At 45.9% G+C, this 18,941-nt stretch overlaps 1 protein-coding gene across 7 annotated transcripts in view; it reads left to right on the top strand.

Moving 5' to 3' along the window:
* The window catches only part of COL6A3 (collagen type VI alpha 3 chain), a 113,651-nt gene that overhangs the window by 48,319 nt on the left and 46,391 nt on the right, over positions 1-18,941 (top strand). For all 7 annotated transcript variants that reach the window (XM_039494305.1, XM_039494307.1, XM_039494304.1 and 4 more), the window contains 13 exons: positions 2,166-2,765; positions 5,775-6,121; positions 6,865-6,943; positions 8,323-8,468; positions 10,323-10,415; positions 11,372-11,425; positions 12,770-12,841; positions 14,844-14,870; positions 14,992-15,036; positions 15,132-15,185; positions 15,923-15,985; positions 17,084-17,149; positions 18,045-18,098. In XM_039494305.1, the coding sequence (XP_039350239.1) occupies positions 2,166-2,765; positions 5,775-6,121; positions 6,865-6,943; positions 8,323-8,468; positions 10,323-10,415; positions 11,372-11,425; positions 12,770-12,841; positions 14,844-14,870; positions 14,992-15,036; positions 15,132-15,185; positions 15,923-15,985; positions 17,084-17,149; positions 18,045-18,098 (1,700 nt within the window). The remainder of the gene's footprint in view (positions 1-2,165; positions 2,766-5,774; positions 6,122-6,864; positions 6,944-8,322; positions 8,469-10,322; positions 10,416-11,371; positions 11,426-12,769; positions 12,842-14,843; positions 14,871-14,991; positions 15,037-15,131; positions 15,186-15,922; positions 15,986-17,083; positions 17,150-18,044; positions 18,099-18,941) is intronic.

The following is an 18,941-nucleotide window of genomic DNA, read 5'->3' as shown; positions in this document are numbered from 1 at the left end:
TTTCGAACGTAAATAAGACGGAAATATGTCCCTCATAAAAATAAATAACGTATTATATAGTGTAACATTTGGGCGGGGTGGGCCCATGCTCTGAGGTGGCACTGAGCAGTCTCTCTCTTAGGGGCATGGCTGGCTGGCTCTTGCTCACATGCTCAGGGTCTAAATGATCACTGTATGGGGGTTGGGAAGGAATTTTTCCTCAGGTCAGATTGGCAGTGACCTGGGGGGGGGGTTCCACCTTCCTCTGCAGTGTGTGGGGTGCAGGTCACTTGCCAGGATTATCTGGGTATGTCTCACTTAATCATCTCCCTGCCATTGTGGGGGTCTTGGGCACTGGTGCCCCTCAGTCCCTCTTGTTCTCTGCCTGTGGCACATAGAGGGTACGTCTTCACTACTGGCCATATCGGCGGGTAGCAATCGATTTCTCGGGAATCGATATATCGCGTCTCATCTAGACGCGATATATCGATCCCCGAACGCGCTCCTGTCGACTCCGGAACTCCACCAACGTGAACGGTGGTATCGGAGTCAACAGGGGGAGCTGCAGACGTCGATCTCACACCATGAGGACGGTAGGTAACTCGATCTAAGATACTTCGACTTCAGTTACGCTATTCACGTAGCTGAAGTTGCGTATCTTAGATCGATCCCGCCCCCCCCCAGTGTAGACCAGCCCTTAGTCTAGTCTCCTGTGGGCTGTCGTACTTTGGTCTCATTTCGGTTGTTGAGTTTAGCGTGTGGGTGCTGGGTGGTGACGTTGGCCTGTGCTATACAGGAGGTCAGACTAGATGATCTGGGGGTCCTCTCGGGCCTTAAACTCCATGACTCTATCATAAACATTATGTTTTCTGGACCCTTTCATCTGAGCAGTCACAACACTGCTTGTGTCGCTGAAGAAACATTAAGATGAGATGGAAGTGAGAGGGAAACGTGACATTACTTCACACGGGGCCCACTCCAAAGTCCATTGAAGTCAGTGGAAAGATTTCCATAGACTTCCAAGGGCCTTCGATCAGGACTATATTTGGGAGTTCTCCTAGCCTTAAAATAGAACCGGGCATTTTGCTAAACTAATAGAGGTTTTGCACTTAGATTTGGCATTTGGGATTCTTTTCCCTGCCTTCCCCCACCCCCAATATATCCTGTTCTCTGCACTGGCGTCACCCTGGGGTGCTTGCATGTTGTGTGTGAATCACTGTTCTTATCATTTGCTTGCTCAGCATTTTCCTCGTTTGATTTTTCACTGGTGCCCAGTAGTGAATTACACCCAATGGTACCCTAATCTGGACTCTTGATGGACAAACCTCGTAATGTTTGGTTCCAATGAGCCCATAATCTTTGGGTGCGTCTCCAAAGCTTTTAAAATACAGTCACTCCTTTTCTTCATGTAACCATCGTTGTCTCTTTCAATGACCCTAACCGTGCCCTTTGTATTCTCAGCATATAATCTGTCACCCTAAATGGTTGCCTCAAGCCTAGGCATATTGATTCTCTTCTCCTTCCTGTTGCTATGGTCTCTTTTCCCCCAAGAGGTCACCTCTGGTTGATATTTTGCCAAATGCAAAATGTGGTCTCAATAGATCTTGCAGAACCTGCTTTGCTGGCTGGTTTCTTCAAATCTCACATTTCAGAGGGCTTTCCTAGTTCATTGGTGCTTTAGGACATTTTCCCCAGCACGGACTGACTGATTTTGCTAGGGATTTAGCAGGCTAGCAGCACAGAGACTTTGGACATCAGGTGCTAATATGAATCTCCAAAAAGGTGAGGTGTGAGCTGGGGTTTGTGTCAGTTTGTATAGTCCGGCCAAGATTTTAAAAAGTGACTTGTGAATTTGGGTGCTAGCAAAAGAAGAGACATCTTAAAGGGGCCTGACTTTCCGAAAATGCAGCGGTCACCTGCTCCCTGAATGTCAGGTTCCTTTAAGATTGGCCTCTCACTTTTGAACGACTTGGCCTTCACTGACTCATTCAGAATCAGCCATAGCCTTACTGCTCATCTTATTTCCCAAGGCAAGACGTGTTTCTAAATAAAAGGCAGAATTATTTCTTCGTGCAGCACGCAGCCTTTGCCGACAATTTAAAAATGGTCTGTTTCCTCTATTGTTTGAGACGATATTCTGGGTGCCACAAAGCATTTAATACCCACCTTCTTTTTAACTGTTTCAGATGGTAAAAAGGAAGTCGACATCGTGTTTCTGCTGGACAGCTCCATCAATTTAGGGAGAGAGAACTTCCAGCAGGTTATCCAATTTGTATATTCCATAATTGATGCTCTCTATTCAGATGACAAATCCATTAGAGTGGGATTGGCCCAGTACAACTCTGATGTGACCGATGAATTTTTTCTCAAGGACTATCCCACCAAAGACCAGATCTTACGTGCTATCAATGGAGTAACCTATAGAGGAGGCAGAGTGGCTAATACTGGAGCAGGCATCAGACATATCCAGGCAAAGCACTTTGTGAAAGAGGCTGGTAGCAGGGGGGACGACAGGGTCCCTCAAGTTGCTTTTATTGTGACAGGAGGCAAACCTATGGATGATGGACAGACAGCAGCATTGGCACTGACAAACGCAGGTGTCAAGGTGTTTGCCGTTGGTGTGAAAAACATTGACCTGGATGAAGTGAGCAAGCTGTCCAGTGATAGTGCCACTGCTTTCAGAGTGCCAGTGGCCCAGGAACTGTCGGAACTGAATGAACAAGTGTTGATTACTCTTGATGCTGTTATGGAAGAGCAGCTGTGTCCAGGAGTGAGTGAATTCAGAGGTAAGTACCACTGTCGTTAAAAATATTATTTCCATGTATAGTTCTCCTTTTGGAGCGCTTTGCTTTAAACAGCCCCCTCCAATAGCATCATTGTATTCCTGTTCCCATGCTTTCTAAGGGCTGGTCTACACTGTGGGGGGAGGGATTGATCTAAGATACGCAACTTCAGCTACGTGAATAGCGTAGCTGAAGTCAAAGTATCTTAGATCGAGTTACCTACCATGCTCATGGCATGGGATCGACATCCGTGGCTCCCCCTGTCGACTCCGCTACCGCCGTTCGCGTCGGTGGAGTTCCGGAATCGACAGGAGCGTGTTTGGGGATCGATATATCGCATCTAGATGAGACGTGATATATTGATCCCCAAGAAATCGATTGGTTTCAGAGGGGTAGCTGTGTTAGTCTGGATCTGTAAAAGCAGCAAAGAATCCTGTGGCACCTTGTAGACTAACAGACATTTTGCAGCATGAGCTTTCGTGGGTGAATACCCACTTCATCGGATGCAAGACGACGAAGTGAGTATTCACACTTGCATCTGACGAAGTGGGTATTCACCCACGAAAGCTCATGCTGCAAAATGTCTGTTAGTCTATAAGGTGCCACAGGATTCTTTGCTGCTTTTAAGAAATCGATTGTTACCCGCCGATATGGCCGGTAGTGAAGACGTACCCTTACAAATTCTAGTGACTGGATTCAGCCCTAGACTGTAAACTCTTCCCTAGATGATAAGCTCTTCAGCACAAAAACCATGCCTTCCTATCCATCGGTGGGGCACCTAGAGACATGTGGGGTGGTACTGCAATATATGTCAAATAACAATCCCAATAGGCATTCTAAGATGACAAACACTAGCATAGAATATCAGGGTTGGAAGGGGCCTCAGGAGGCCAGCTAGTCCAACCCCCTGCTCAAAGAAGGACCAATCCCCAGACAGATTTTTGCCCCAGAGCCCTAAGGGCCCCCCCATTAAGGATTGAGCTCACAACCCTGGATTTAGCAGGCTAATGCTCAAACCACTGAGCTGTCCCTCCCCCCAGAATTGTAGGACTGGAAGAGACCTCGAGAGGTCATCTAGTCCAGTCCCCTACACTCAGGGTTGATTGATCATGTGTTGACAATGATAGTATCGCCACCTCAAACAAAATAGTTACTAAATGATCTAATGCTGCCCTGTGGATTGAAGTGTTATCTGATCTGATTGGCCCCTTTGTACTGACTTAATTAGTTTTCATGGTGTACTAAGTGATAAACTCAAAACTAACTGCCCAAGGTTAGCATGCATGTTATGCCAGTGAATTCCAGCTTGACAGGTGGCCTCACCATGGATTTTGCCTGTAGATCAGAACTGGGTATAACTATATATATCGGAGGATTAAGGATTGTGGGGAGAAGAGTAGTGAGATTTACCCCTTTTGTCAAGGTCTGCCCTTAACTTTCAGGGCACATTGTCGTATTATAGGATCTATTTCATTGGTCCATCCTCAGAGAGCGATGGGCTTTGTTTGGCTCTAGAAAGTACTGTACAACTACTGGGTCGTTCTGCAGATAGCCCAGGTCACATGATGCTGGCTCCTCCTCATTTCCAACTGACTGCATGGCTGCAGATGTGCCAAGATGCACACAGAAGCAGCTGGCAATAAGGAAGGCGATGCTGGTGTTTCTGCAGGGTTCTTGCATGAATGGAAAGGGGATCCAGACTGGTAGGGCTCCAGTGGATGGACTGGGAGGGGAGGGGAGGCTGGGTGTTGATCTCTCTATTAAGATGTGGTCCCCGCTGGGGAAAAGTTAGACATGCCCATGATACAGATAATAATAACATTTTGCACTCATCATTTCATCTTTCATCGAAGGATTACAAAACACTTCACGGAGATCGATTACAGCTCACAACATTCCTGTGAAGTAGATAAGCCCAGATGGAGCTAACAGAATCTACCTGCCATGCCAAATGATACAAAACTGTTTGGCCACTATACTGGGACTAGAACCCAGGAGTCCTGGCTCCTAATGCCCTGCTTAAACCACTAGACTTTTTGCATCTCATATTAAATCTTTGTACTAATTCTCTCCTAAAATAATGCAAGACTTCTAATTCTGGTCAAATCAAGATAAAATGAAACTCCAGTTTTTGCTCACAAATTGTCACACATTTTGGTCACACATTTGGTCGCAAATGAAAGGAGAAAACACTTGCCCACTATTAAAGGATGGACAAGCTTTTACAGAGGCAAAAGAAGGTATTTCCCCATGCAATCTAGAACACATTTATTTCTTAGCAGATTCATTTCCTATTTGTTTTTGAACAGATGAAGTCAAATTCTAAACAACAGCTACACTGAGAAAAACATAGGCCCTTTCCCCAATATAACCATTTTTTATTCATTGTTATTATAATAAGTAGTAGCTAGGGATCCAAACCAGGATCAGGGCCTCATTGTACTTGCCGTTGTCATTTGGACAACTAGTACAAAGATTGTCGCTTTCCCAGAGAACTCACAGTGTAGGATTCAGATAATAGTCAACAGATGAATAAGCGGTGACTCAATTTAAAAAAATAAATAAACAGATTTCTGTACCTGCTCTGTTCTGAAGCAATCATTGTAGAATCGTAGAAGAATCATAGAAGATTAGGGTTGGGAGGGACCTCAGGAGGTCATCTAGTCCACCCTCCTGCTCAAAGCAGGACAACCCCAATTAAATCATCCCAAGCAGGCCTTAAAAACCTCTAAGGATGGAGATTCCACCACCGCCCTAGGTAACCCATTCCAGTGCTTCACCACCCTCCAGGGCCACCCAGAGGATTCAGAGGTCCTGGGGCAAAGCAATTTCGGGGGCCCCTTGCATAAGAAGAAGTTGCAATACTATATTCTCATGGGGGCCCCTGCAGGGCCTGGGGCAAATTGCCCCACTTGAACCTCCCTCAGGTGGCCCTGCCACCCTTCTAGTGAAATAACTTCCCCCCACCACTTACTCTGTGTCTGAATGAGTCTACACATTTTTCCTCCCCAGAATGCAAACTGGATGTGATACTTGGGTTTGATGTCTCGGATGTTGGACCTGGGCAAAATATATTTAATTCTCAGAGATCATTGGAGTCCAAGGTAGAGATCATTCTGAACAGAATTACCCAGATGCAGAGGATCAGCTGTACTGGCAACCAGCAGCCGACTGTGCGCGTGGCAATCATGGCCCAAACACCCACCAGAACCATTGAAGCATTTGACTTTTCCGAGTACCAGCCGGAATTGTTTGAGAAGTTCCAAGAAATGCGCAACCGTGGTCCATATGTCCTGACGGCACAGACGCTGAGCTCTTACCAGAACAAATTTAGAACAGCTCCTGCCAACAACGTGAAAGTAAGTCTGGGTGCTCCTCTCATTCTAGAGGTTTTTCGATGTGCTTTGAAACAGAAACACAATGGGCAAGATTCTCTACTGGTTTAAACAAGCACAGGTCCATAGAAGTGAACTTAGCATTGCAAGTTTACACCAGGTAGGAAACTGCCCCACTTGAAATGTTGAGAGCATGAAAGATTTCCTGACACTGAAAAGCAAAGATCCCTACATGTCTGGGTCCCCCCCCCCACCCTCCATTATTTCTTTACTTGGAATATTGCTGTATAAATTTTAGTTTAATTGATGCAGGGAAATTAATAAACAAAGCAGCCTTATTAGAGATTCTTAATTGTATTGTCTTGCTGCACTTAAGTGGCTTTTTAAAATATATTGTAAGGCACAACACTGTGGAGTGTCACTCCGGCTAATGTTTGTGAATACCAATTTGGGCCATTTACTGAGCTGTAGCTATTACTAACTGGAAAATGTACATCTGAGTAACATGATCCAGCACGTCAAGCCAAAAAAACCACATATTTGAAGGGCAGGAGGAATCGGTAAGATCAGCTAGTCTCACCTCAGACGAAACGTGTGCCTGAAGAAAGCATGTTATTGCAAGATCGGCTCTGAATATTATAGTGTAAATTCCATTGAAGGCAATGGAACTAAGCAAAATTGATGCTAGCTGAGAATCTGGCCAAACATTTCACTGTATGTGGCTGTGTTTCACAATTGAGGCCTGACTTGAATTTTTTCCTTCCCAGGTGGTAATTCACCTAACCGATGGCGTAGATGGTAGAATGGCTCAGCTGGAGGCTGCGTCAGCCGCGCTGCAAGGAGAAGGTATTCTATTAGAGTGCCAGGACGCTCACTTTTCATTTTGCTTCATTTTGCCCCAGGCTTCTCATAAAAGAGGTGCACCCAGCTTTTTGATGAATGGTGAGGTCAGTATTAAGCTGAATTCCGCACACCCTTGCAGTTTTTAATCCTCTTCCCCTTTGAATAATGCTATGGAGGCGTTACACTGATGGAGACTCTGTGCATGGTATATCGCGGGCAGAGGCAAGCCCATGCGGACAGACTCAGATCTGAATCTGAACGTCTTAGAGTCTGGGGCACAGGGGTGGAGTTCAATCCAGGATCCACACAGCTCTTATTCAGCTTACATTAACCGATAGCTTGGGACCTGTGACGGCAGAGGATTCCCGGGATGCTGATCTGTTTCATCCAAAGTGATGGCAGTGCAGGATGGGAAATGGAATCCTTCTGGTACAGAGCAGGTCCAGCATTGGCAATGACAGTGCAAGCCCCACCTTACGCTGCTGACAGGGTCAGCTATAGGAATGAGATGGGAGTTCAGCATCCACACTCATTCATGGGCCGATTCTGCAAGCCCTTCATACACGGAACTCCCATAGACTGCAGGGCAAGTTCCCGAGGCAAAGGGCTGGCAGGACTGGACCCACTGCCTTTGCTCTTTCCACCTGGGATTATGCACGAGCTAGATTGTATTGTTAAGGTGCAGCCCTGCACTGCCACTGGCGACATTCTGCCTCCTAGTGCACTGTGGGCAGTACAAACTGCTACACCCCTTTAGAGACTGCAGCATACACCCTGCACGCTCTCACAGCTGACCACGGTTCTCTCTCCTTCCTGCCCCCTTCTGGGCACAGTGCTCCTAGCGGAAGCATCTTGGGACAGCCCGGAGCACAGAAGCTGCAAGGCTGACCCAATCTTCTGCAGCCCACACAAGAGCAGAGCAATTCCTCGCTCTCTCCCTACTGCACCACCCAGTTATGGGGCCAGCAGGAATTTAGCCCCATAAGGACAATTTTGGTCATCTGGCCACCTGTCCCCACTGGGCCGAGACCAAGTAGCTTTAATTGGACAAATGATCAGCCACCAGGTGTTTCAGCCATTAAATGAAGCAAATTGTATTCAAGCTGGTGACCTAGAGGTGAAACACTGTGTGTGTAGCCCATCCACTACCTACTGGCACCTAAACATGATGACTTTCAAACCCAGAGAGAGGCAGATGGATCATTAATCCCTTCCATTATCCAGACCCCCTAAAATCATTCAAGTTAATGAACATGTGCCAATATTTTCTTTAGATTTCCAGTTAAGCAGACAGGAACAATCCATGCTTAGATTTTACAATATGCATGCTTCCAAGTGTTGCTGGCACTTTCACAGAAATGCATTCTGTTCCAATCCTTCAGGTGTAAAGGCTCTCATCTTCGTGGGGCTGGAGAGAACACCAAATTTTGAGGATGTGATGCAGTTAGAGTTTGGACGTGGGTTCACGTATAACAGGCCTCTCAGAGTAAATCTGCTGGATTTAGATTTCGAGCTGGCAGAACAACTTGTAAGTAACTTTGAGCTAACAGCTTGTATAGAGCAGAAACTTTACAAACACTCTGGCCGGATCTTTGGCTGGTGAAAATCCTCCATCCATGGAGCTCTGCTGATTTACACGAGCTGCGGATCTAGCCCTATAAGCTCATTTGTGTATTTTTGTGGCTGCTGCAGTGAATAAAATTAAATCCTGACTTTCTTGTATGGACTGGTGCTGCTCTATTGATTTCAGAGGAGCTATGTCAGTTTATACCACCCAAGGATTCAACCCTGTACTCCAGATGCGATGCCACAGAACGGGGCTATTGTTTCCCTGTTCCAAGAAATTAGGCCTCTCTACATGCCATTTGCATTAGTCTTGTTGCTTTATCTCACTACAAACTTGTGGCTACCTTGCTCTCACTCTGTGTCACCATTAAATCTCTTTAGCAGTGCTGCTTTCTAGGTTTCTTCCTCTGCGTGGATAGCTGTCTTTCAGTAATATTTCTGATAGTGCACTAGCTTGCAATTGTATTATTTTACACCCAAGTATGTAATCTCTCTAGGGCTCTTTGCAATAATTTTCTATCTTCATTGGCATTTGCAGTTGCCCCCAGTTTAGTATCTCCTGCCAGTTTTATAACCTTCCTCATCCAGATCATTAATTAAAATGTTAAATAAGACCAGATTTCACACTGATCCTCGTGTTACCTCCACTGGACACTTCTCCCACAAATCACTACATAGCTGTTTAACATTACCCTTTGGCTTACCATTCGAGCTAGTTTTCAATCTACCTCTGTGCAATTCAATTTGAATGAATTTTCCTAGTACAATGCTGAGTAGAGAGAGGTGAGACCTCTGTGACAAACAAATTTACTTGCTGAATTTCGTTACTGGTTTCCTGCTAATGAACTACCCAAAACTAACGAGGAGTCCGGTGGCACCTTAAAGACTAACAGATTTATTTGGGCATAAAATTTCGTGGGTAAAACCCCCCCAGTTCTTCAGATGCATGACTCCACAAAAGCTTAGGCCCAAATAAATCTGTTAGTCTTTAAGGTGCCACCAGACTCCTCGGTTTTTTTGTAGATACAGACTAACACGGATACCTGGTACCCAAAACTAGACAACTTTTTATTAATTTGTCTGCTCTTTGTGGAAATTGTTTTGTTCAAATGACTTTCAGCCTTGGAATGCCAGCGGGTTGCTTGCTGTGAGGATTCGTTGGAGCATTCCATGTTCATGATTTGACAGTTCAGCACTGCGATTGGTCACCTTAAATCATATGGCATTGTTTCTGGGCGAAACTAGGGCATACCAAGGCCAATGCACCACTCAACTCTCACTCAAGTCCATGCATTGGCCTTCTGCCCAGGGGTGAATTTAGATCCTCTTTTCCCCGGTATGTGACTTAGTCTGTATGAATTACTTCCACTTTCTGCCTGAAAAGGAGTTTGCTGGGAGTCTGGCATTCACTTTCCATGAACGTGTGTGTACACACATCTTTGCTTGCATGAACATTTGGGAGGAGCAAATAGAAATGGTTGCAAATATAGTGGAGGCAAAATTCCATTTAAAAGCATCTAAAATCCTGGGGCATATTTTTTCTCCACCTTCTCTGGCTCTGTTCAGAGGCTGTATCAAACATTTCACTAAAATCCACTAATATCTAGGTCCTTACCCTGCAATGAAACCTTGCTCAATGTGGATAGACTCCTAAACTTGTGCAGTGTTCACTGCAGGATTGGGGGATAAACCTTAGCTCCTTCATCTATTAAATTACTCTTCCTGCATACCTGTCCATCACACAGCACTCAAGGATGAATGTTGCTTAGGGAGTTCATCTCCTGCATGGGTTTTTAACAGCTTTCTTTCATTATAGGACAACGTTGCGGAAAAAGCATGCTGCCAAGTACCCTGCAAGTGTTCTGGACAGCGGGGAGATAGAGGAGTGCCAGGTACCATTGGACCAAAGGTACTGTGCTGCATCTAGTTTTGTAATATCCAAGCTTAGGTTCACATTTCACAGAAATCCTCTCACAGAAATCCTCTCCAGACCTTTCCCCAATAAAGAAATATAAATGTAGCACTCACTCACTTCAGCATCCTACATGCCTAGCTAGAAAGGTAGGAGGGATAGCTCAGTGGTTTGAGCATTAACCTGCTAAACCCAGGGTTAAGAGTTCAATCCTTGAGGGGGCTACTTAGTGATCTGGCTCAAAATCACTACTTGTAAAGGCAGGGGGCTGGACTCAATGACCTTGCAAGGTCCCTTCCAGTTCTAGGAGATTGCTATATCCCCATATATTATTATAAGGCACAAGTTCCCACATTATTATTTTAAAAGCACTTTTTAGTTTAAATAAAAAAAGGTTCTGAGCTGCAAAATGGCACTTTTTTAGTTTTTAGATTTGCTTGTTTTAAAATTACAATTCAGGAGGAGACAATCATCTAAAGCAACACTAATGAAACTGTGGGGCTTCACGTTACATAGTAATGGGATTCATTCAGAATTTCTTCTTCATACAGTTCCATCTAGTGTCTCCAGTCAGGGTCAGAACCTGACTGTGCCGGGTCCTGTACAAACACAGCAGGAGACAGAGCCTGCCCCAGAGCATTTACAATCTAATTTAAAACAGGACACAACCGGTCGGTGTAGCAATCGGATGGGACGATGTCGGGAAAATGAAGAATCATAGTGATAGAAAACGTGGTTGCATAGACTAGTTAGCTGCACAGCTTGAAAGTCTGTGGAAGTCATAATCAGATTATTTAATTTAACTAGTTTCTTTATAGGTTATACGATCCACGCGTCTGCTCTGTATTAAATCCAGGGATATTTTGAACAGGGGCTTAAAGGGGGAGCATGGATTGTAGCAAGGAAACCTCAGATATTATGTGAAAAATCGACTGATATGCCTTGTGTTTTAGGGTGTTCCGGGTGAGAACGGCTACAGAGGCTATCCAGGCGACGAAGGTGGACCTGTAAGTAACTGCCTACAGCTATATTGTCTCAGAGGGGAATGAAGGGGGCACTTGGCCCTGCTCAGATTGTTTCCGGCTGTGGCGGGTGGTGGGTACTTCGTGCCCAACATCCCCTCCTGTGTACGTGGGGCAGGGAGTGGGAGGTGCCCTGCTTCCAGCCCCCACTAGTTACTGGCCTGAAACGGTGTTAGAAGCAAGGGGGAGCTGGGGAAGGGTGTGTCTTTCAGTCTCTGGGCTACTCCGAGGGCGGAGCACACACCTCTTCGCCACCCCTTACTCAGGGCAGAGAAGCTTTGGCTGCACCTGAGTTACACAGGGAGCCAAACAAACAGAGCAAACATGCTGCCTGTGTGAAGATAGTGGAGTACCCCAAAGTAATGGATATGGACTAAAAGAAAGGTGGAGTGATTGTGCTGCCCTTTTCAGTCCAACCTCTGGGATATCAGACAGTAACAGTGATGGTGAAGACAATGAGTCCCATGACTTTAATTTCTAATTAGCATCATTGCCTCTGAACCGATACTTCACCATGAAGTCCTCAGGGGTGGCTCTAGCAATTTTGCCGCCCCAAGCACGGCGGCACACCGCGGGGGGTGCTCTGGCGGTCGCCGGTCCCGCGGCTCCGGTGGACCTCCTGCAGGCGTGCCTGTGGAGGGTCTGCTGGTCCCATGGCTCCGGTGGAGCATCTGCAGGCATGCCTGCGGGAGGCCACTGGAGCCGCCTGCTGCCCTCCCGGTGACCAGCAGAGCGCCCCCCGTGGCATGCCGCCCCTAGCACGCGCTTGGCATGCCGGGGCCTGGAGCCGGCCCTGGAAGTCCTACATAAACTAAGAAATAAACAAACACTCCGTGATGCACAGCACCAGATGGTGAGCTGGAGACCAAATGGCTGGCTTTTCTCATCCATCCAGCAACATCATAGAGAGAAGCCAAATTCTGCTCTCAGATACTGTGTACCATGGGAGTTGTGTCTGAATAGTTAAGGGCAGGATCTCATTACTGACCCATCCAGAATGCATTTGCTTTTAGGAGAACCTCCTAGAGACAATTTAACAAGAAGATATTCTCTTTCAATTGCTTCCTAAAATGAGGGATGGCCCCCACATGTCGTGACCAAGGTCTTTGGCAGGATGCCGTGAGGAAACTCACACTGCAGCTGCCTGCCCCTGTCAGTTACTGACCTCTGGAAAGTACTGTTAGATTTTATCATGGAAATATGCCCAGCCCTTATATGCATATTCAGTTTCTGGTACAGTAAAACCACAATCCAAGCATGCAAATACACAAAGTTAGGGTGAGTAGGGTGTATTGTAGACCGTTACTAATTGCTTCATTCCTACAATAGGGTGAACGGGGTCCCGCAGGTGTCAATGGAACTCAAGGATTCCAAGGATGTCCCGGTCAGAGAGGAATTAAGGTATGTTTTTAATGAAGCTCTAGAGAATACAGCCAGATCCTAAGTGGGTGTCAATCAGTGTAGCTGCATTACAGCTTTTTCCCGCAGCTGAGGATCTTATGCAAAATTAAGAAAGATCTAAGATCTTATGCAAAACTTAGACAGAAATATGGTGCCTTCCGCATACGTCACAGTAGCTGTAGTTCATAGCACTGTAATGTGAAGGAACAGTACCATGCAAAGCGCTTACACCCAATATCACACTGTCTGCAGACAAAATAACATTATCATTGGGAGCCTTTGCAGCTGGACCACAGGGGAGAGAGAAGAGAGGAGACTGATTTTCTTGACACCATCAACATGTGTGAATGTTGGCTCAGGGCTGGGATTGTGTGGGGGAGGGAAACTGCAATGGGGAACAGAGAGCAAAGTGAGAAGATGACTATCGCTTTAGATGGATGTATTAAATAATGGCTCAGAAAAGGGGACAAGGAAAAACAAGAACTTGGGGGGATGTGCAATTTTTATTATAAATATTCATAGACTCTGAGGCCAGAAGGGACCATTCTGCCACATGCCAGAGAATTTCTCCCAGGGATTCCTGTGTCAAACCCATATCTTGTGGGTGAGCTAGAATGTTTCTCTTAGAAAAATATCCAGTCCGGAACACCCCTTGGATATAGATTTATTGTGGCTCAGAAAAGGGATCAGGCATGAGGTCATTAGGTTGAGGAGAAGGGGATTTGTTTAAGGAGTAAACTATGTATTGAGGCCACTGGCTAAAATAGACATTACTTTGTGATGTGGCATGAGAATGGGGGAGGGGGCCCAATTTCTGAAGGCCACTGTGTGGGCTAGATTGTGCCCTTGTCTTACTCGGCAAAGTCAGATGAGTAAAGGGCAGTAAAAGCCGCACTCCAAAGTCCCTGCTAGACTAAAACCTACCCAGATCTTGGGTCCGGTGGGGATTCCAACCCCTGTTCTCCAGATACTGCCTGTGGTGAATGAGTGTGGGGAGGGGTTGGAAAGTGGTCTCCTCTCCCCCCCTTCCCCCCCATTCCTTGCTGGTCAGGGGAGCTGCTGGGTGGAAGGGAGCGCGCAGTCAAAAGCTGCAGTGAGAGAGGCTTGTAAAATCCCCTCCCAGGGCGATTCAGCTACATCTTGCCTCTCACTTTGGGCTCAGTCTGTCCTCAGCTCTCCTCACACTTGGAAAAGTTCCTTAGAAAACAGCTGTTTGACTAAATAGGGCTGCTGGCTCCCATAGCAGATTTTTCCAAACTCTTCATGTTTATCAGCTGATTTAGCGCACAGTCCAGCTCCGGTGCTTAATTTGTAAAGAAAGAGCTGCCAGGACTCAAGTAATTAGGTGCCAGGGCTCAAGAAATTTGTTTACTTTCATAACTGATGTGGCAAGCCCAGAGGTGCCGGGGCTCTGAACTGCCAGGCCCAGAGGTGCCGGGGCTCTGAACTGCCAGGCCCAGAGGTGCCGGGGCTCTGAACTGCCGGGCCCAGAGGTGCCCGAGGCTCTGAACTGCCAGGCCCAGAGGTGCCGGGGCTCTGAACTGCCAGGCCCAGAGGTGCCGGGGCTGTGAGCTGCCAATCCCAGAGGTGCCCGAGGCTCAGAGCTGCCAGGCCCAGAGGTGCCGGGGCTCTGAACTGCCAGACCCAGGGGTGCCGGGGCTCTGAACTGCCAGGCCCAGAGGTGCCGGGGCTCTGAACTGACAGGCCCAGAGGTGCCAAGGCTCTGAACTGACAGGCCCAGAGGTGCTGAGGCTCTGAGCTGCAAATCCCAGAGGTGCCGGGGCTCTGAGCTGCCAATCCCTGGCACAAATTAAGCACTGTCCAGCTCCCACTGATGCCAGCTGAAAGGCTCTAAGGATGCAGATAACCTGGCTGCCTCCCCTTCTCACTTTGACTGGGGGAGGTTTATGATGCTGGTTTGACTGCCCCATCTCTCCCCAGCTGCAGATCTCTGTGGGAAGTCTCTAGGGGAGAGTAACTGTCTATTTTCTGTTATCTTCAGGGTTCCCGCGGATTCCCAGGAGAAAAGGTAAGTGAACGTGTTACAAACATAACGACAATGTCGGGCAGTGCCTGCATGTGTGAAATATTTCCTCTCTTCACCTGTGTGCGCATTTAATCATTTGTACCATGCTTCTTTTATTCTGTAGGGCGAACTGGGAGAAATTGGCCTGGACGGCATAGATGGAGAAGACGTAAGTCATTTTAATGAGTTCTCTCTTAATGAGCTGCCGGGGTACTATTGCCCCTAAAGCAGCAGAAATTCTTCTAACGCATGTGTCTTTGGCAGGGGGAGAGAGGCCTACCAGGCACGTCTGGGGAGCGAGGCAATGCCGGCAGAAGGGTATGTTTTATTATATTCGCTGTTCCGGAACGATTACACTCAGTGACTCTGGTCCTTGGCTGGGGTGGAGGGACACACCACACAACTTGGGAGGGGATGGGTTTAAGCCACTTTTCCGCTCTTCTCATCCGGGGCTGGACGTGCAACAGTCTGGTCCCGTGGTATAAAAGCAGCCTTCAGGCTGCTCTAAATTATATCAGCTCCCTGCAGTCTCAAGGGATTGTTATACCAGCTAGGGATTGCTGGGGCAGAAGGAAGCCCTGGGCACGTCCCCTTTCTCCTGCCACATTTCTTATCTCAGCAGGGAGTTGGAGAGCATAGGAGCCACTATATCACCTGTACAGCAGCAGGGGAACCTCCTACACTGGGGAAATCCTCCCATGACCAGCTATAACAGCTGCAGGGCTGCTGTGTGCGTAGCTAAGGATCAAAACCAATATGCTCCCTTTCTTATGAGTGGCTGAATACTTTTTATTCATTAAGACTTGTACCAAAGCCAATAGCAGTGGACAAATCCAGAGCCAAAGGGACTCTCACCAGCAGTGATCAGTTTTATTCCATGAGTCAAATTCACATGGCTCAGCTTGAGCCTGCATTCCTCACTTCATCCTTACGGGAGTTTCGCCTGAGAGAGCAGAGGAGGATCACAGTTGATGTGCTGAGTAAATCTACCCCATATAGGCAGGCGTGTGAGCCCGTTCTGTGGTGTTTCTAATTTTCTGTATATCTCCTGAAAGGGCGAGAAAGGCGTTAAAGGAGCCAAAGGAATACGAGGTGACCAAGGGCTTCGAGGTGATCCGGTAATTATACTTTAGCCTTTGCAAGGATTTACACTGGCCAGGCCTCCCCACTCTGCCCTCGGCACGGATTAGCCTACAAAGATGGTTCTTCATTCTGCTGTACCCAGAACTCCAGCTGATTGGGGACTAGATCCTTGATGCCTTGTAGCTCCACTCGAGTCACCAGTTGAGGAGCTGGCCAGGGCTGTGTTAGGAATGTACAAAGAGGCCCTCAGTAAGGGACAGAATGGACAAGAGCTGTCTGTGCTGTTACCCCACTTCCAGAGGACAGGCACACGTGAAATTGCCGTTGCCAAATACATGTCAGTAATATGCCTGTTTCCAGATGCCTGCCAGAATGTGACCCATTGAACCTACCGAGGATGGCTGCTCAATAAGATGTGCAAGTAAACATTACAGGTTGCCTTGTAGTTAAATATGAGAAACCTTCCTGTTTTGAAACCCAAAGGTGCAGTCTAAAAATATGAGGCTGAGATGAAACAAATCAGAACAATATAAGAAGCACACACGAGCCAGTCTGTATTACATGGCTGATGAGAAGAGTCATCTAAATAGCTTCACAGGATCTAGACGTACTGTGAAGGTGGTAAAGTAGTTGCCATATGAAGGAACTATTATATTGAATCATACCTATTATCTAAGTTACTGTGTGGGCAAAGGAAAACCCCAATGTAGTTGCTGCCTGGGCAGAATCAACATGTGGCTAGCACTTACCTCTTGATATTGACTTATGTTTAGGGTGACCAGATAGCAACTGTGAAAAAACGGGACAGGGGGTGGGGATTAATAGGTGCCTATATAAGACAAAGTCCTAAAAAATGGGACTGTCCCTTTAAAAATGGGACATCTGGTCACCCTACTTATGTTAAACTGGCCATTCGTTTACTTATTGGAAACATGGTTTCGTTATACGAAATCCTTTCCCCATTCTTATTCCACTCTTACAATATGTCTCATGTCCCAGGCAACCATTGTGATCTATTTATGTTAAAAAATGAAACATGGATGTTAAAATATGATGGACTATTTTACAGCGTGTGATGTCTGCCTCAGTGCCCCACTTACACCGGTGTTTTTCATTGCTTCTGCTGCTTTCAGGGTGAGCGTGGAGCCAACAACACACAACGGGGACGCCGAGGCCCAAATGGTGAAACTGGACCAATGGTAAAGTATTGAGATTGTTTTTTAAGTAGGTTAGAACAAATAAAGCAGGAAAATAGGACATGGCAAACAATGTTTAGATTTAGGAGAGCTGGTCAGAATTTTTCAGAGGGCATATTTTTCCACTGAAAAATGGCATTTTGTTGAAATTGAAACTTTCTGTGGGACCATGTCACTTTTAGCAAAATTTATTTAAAACCATTTGAAATGAAGCTTTATTGGAGCAGACGGTTACAATTTCATTTTGACGCTACTCTTCACTGAGAAATGTTTTTTTTTCCATATTATTATACATTGGAATATACCAGGGGTTCTCAAACTGCAGGTCGGGACCCCTCAGGGAGTCGCGAGCTGTCAGCCTCCACCCCAAACCCTGGTTTGTTTTCAGCATTTATAATGGTGTTAAATATATAAAAAAGTATTTTTAATGTATAAGGGGAGGTCACACTCAGAGGCTTGGTATGTGAAAGGGGTCACCAGTACAAAAGTCTGAGAACCCCTGGAATATACCTTAATAAAAATGAATTATAATATAATATATATTATCATTTTAAATATCGATTTTTTTTAAAACTCCAAGATTGGAATGAAGCATTCAATTAACCTGAAATGATTTTTTTTCCAAAAATTGTGTTGAGCAAGAGATTAATTATTCTTTTTTGAAATACTGGAATTTCCTATAGAATGGGAATTCTGAGTTTTGACTGACTCTAAGGTGTATGTGAAGGGCCTGATCCAAAGCCCACTGGAGTCAATAGAAAGATTTTCCATCGACTTTGAAGGACTTTGGATCCGTCACTAATAGAGCTGGCATGAATGTTTAATTTTTGAGAGCTAAACCGTGTTCTGCTTACTAGTAAATCTCAGGATTCTCATCTCAGTCTTTCATTTACCATAGGGAGAACCTGGACCAGATGGAGTGCCGGGTTCCCCTGGTGGAGTTGGAAATGACGTGAGTATCCTTAGTTATCCTGGTGTTGTAGACATCCCCTCCCTCTCAAGGAAGTATCTGGTGCTATGAAAAGGATCTTGAAGGGTCAATAAAAAAAGTAAAAGTGTAAAAAGGGTGTAAAAGTACACCCGATGGAACCTAAATGAAAAAGGCATTGGTCTGTCACTTCAACCAGTGCTGCTTAACCACGACAAGCCATATTCTGCTGTCTTTTCTGTACTTAATGAATCAAAACTCCTAAACTGCCAACTCAGTGGGAATTTTGCCTAAGTAGGGACTGAGTAGAGATTTCAGGATTGAAACATACATTTTTTAAATTTGTATAGAGGGAACTTAGACATAATATTTAAAGAGTGCAGTTATTTTACAGAATTAGGCTTGTATTTTTATTAGACATGGTCCCAATTCAAATCCACCAATCTGAACATCCCAAACTGTGGGGAAGTTGGATAATAATGTTGCAGATTAGATCTCTCTCTGCTTTTGATAGGTAAAATTTTACTTCTCTTTGCATGTTGACTATCAGAACAAAAAAAATCATTACCTAATTGTGAAACAAAGTCAACTTGACACGTGCCAGGTGTGTGTGTGTCTTGGATCTACAACATGTATGTCAGAACTTGATGGCACTGCTGAGTGGACATCGAGTGCAGAATGTGCCATACAGATCTCAAAACAGAGGCCTGCTTCTGCTCTCGGTTACCCTCTAGAGAAGATCTGGGAGGTAACACCAGTGTGAGAGCAGATTAAATTAAATCTCTCCCCAAATTCACAGCTCAGGGCTATGCCCTAATGGCATGATATACCCGAAAGAATATTGTTGCAGGGGACAGAGTGGTGTTA

This window comes from Mauremys reevesii, linkage group 11 (genome assembly GCF_016161935.1).
Source record: "Mauremys reevesii isolate NIE-2019 linkage group 11, ASM1616193v1, whole genome shotgun sequence".
Taxonomy (NCBI): Eukaryota; Metazoa; Chordata; order Testudines; family Geoemydidae; genus Mauremys; species Mauremys reevesii.
This window is presented reverse-complemented; position numbering and strand designations above follow the sequence as displayed.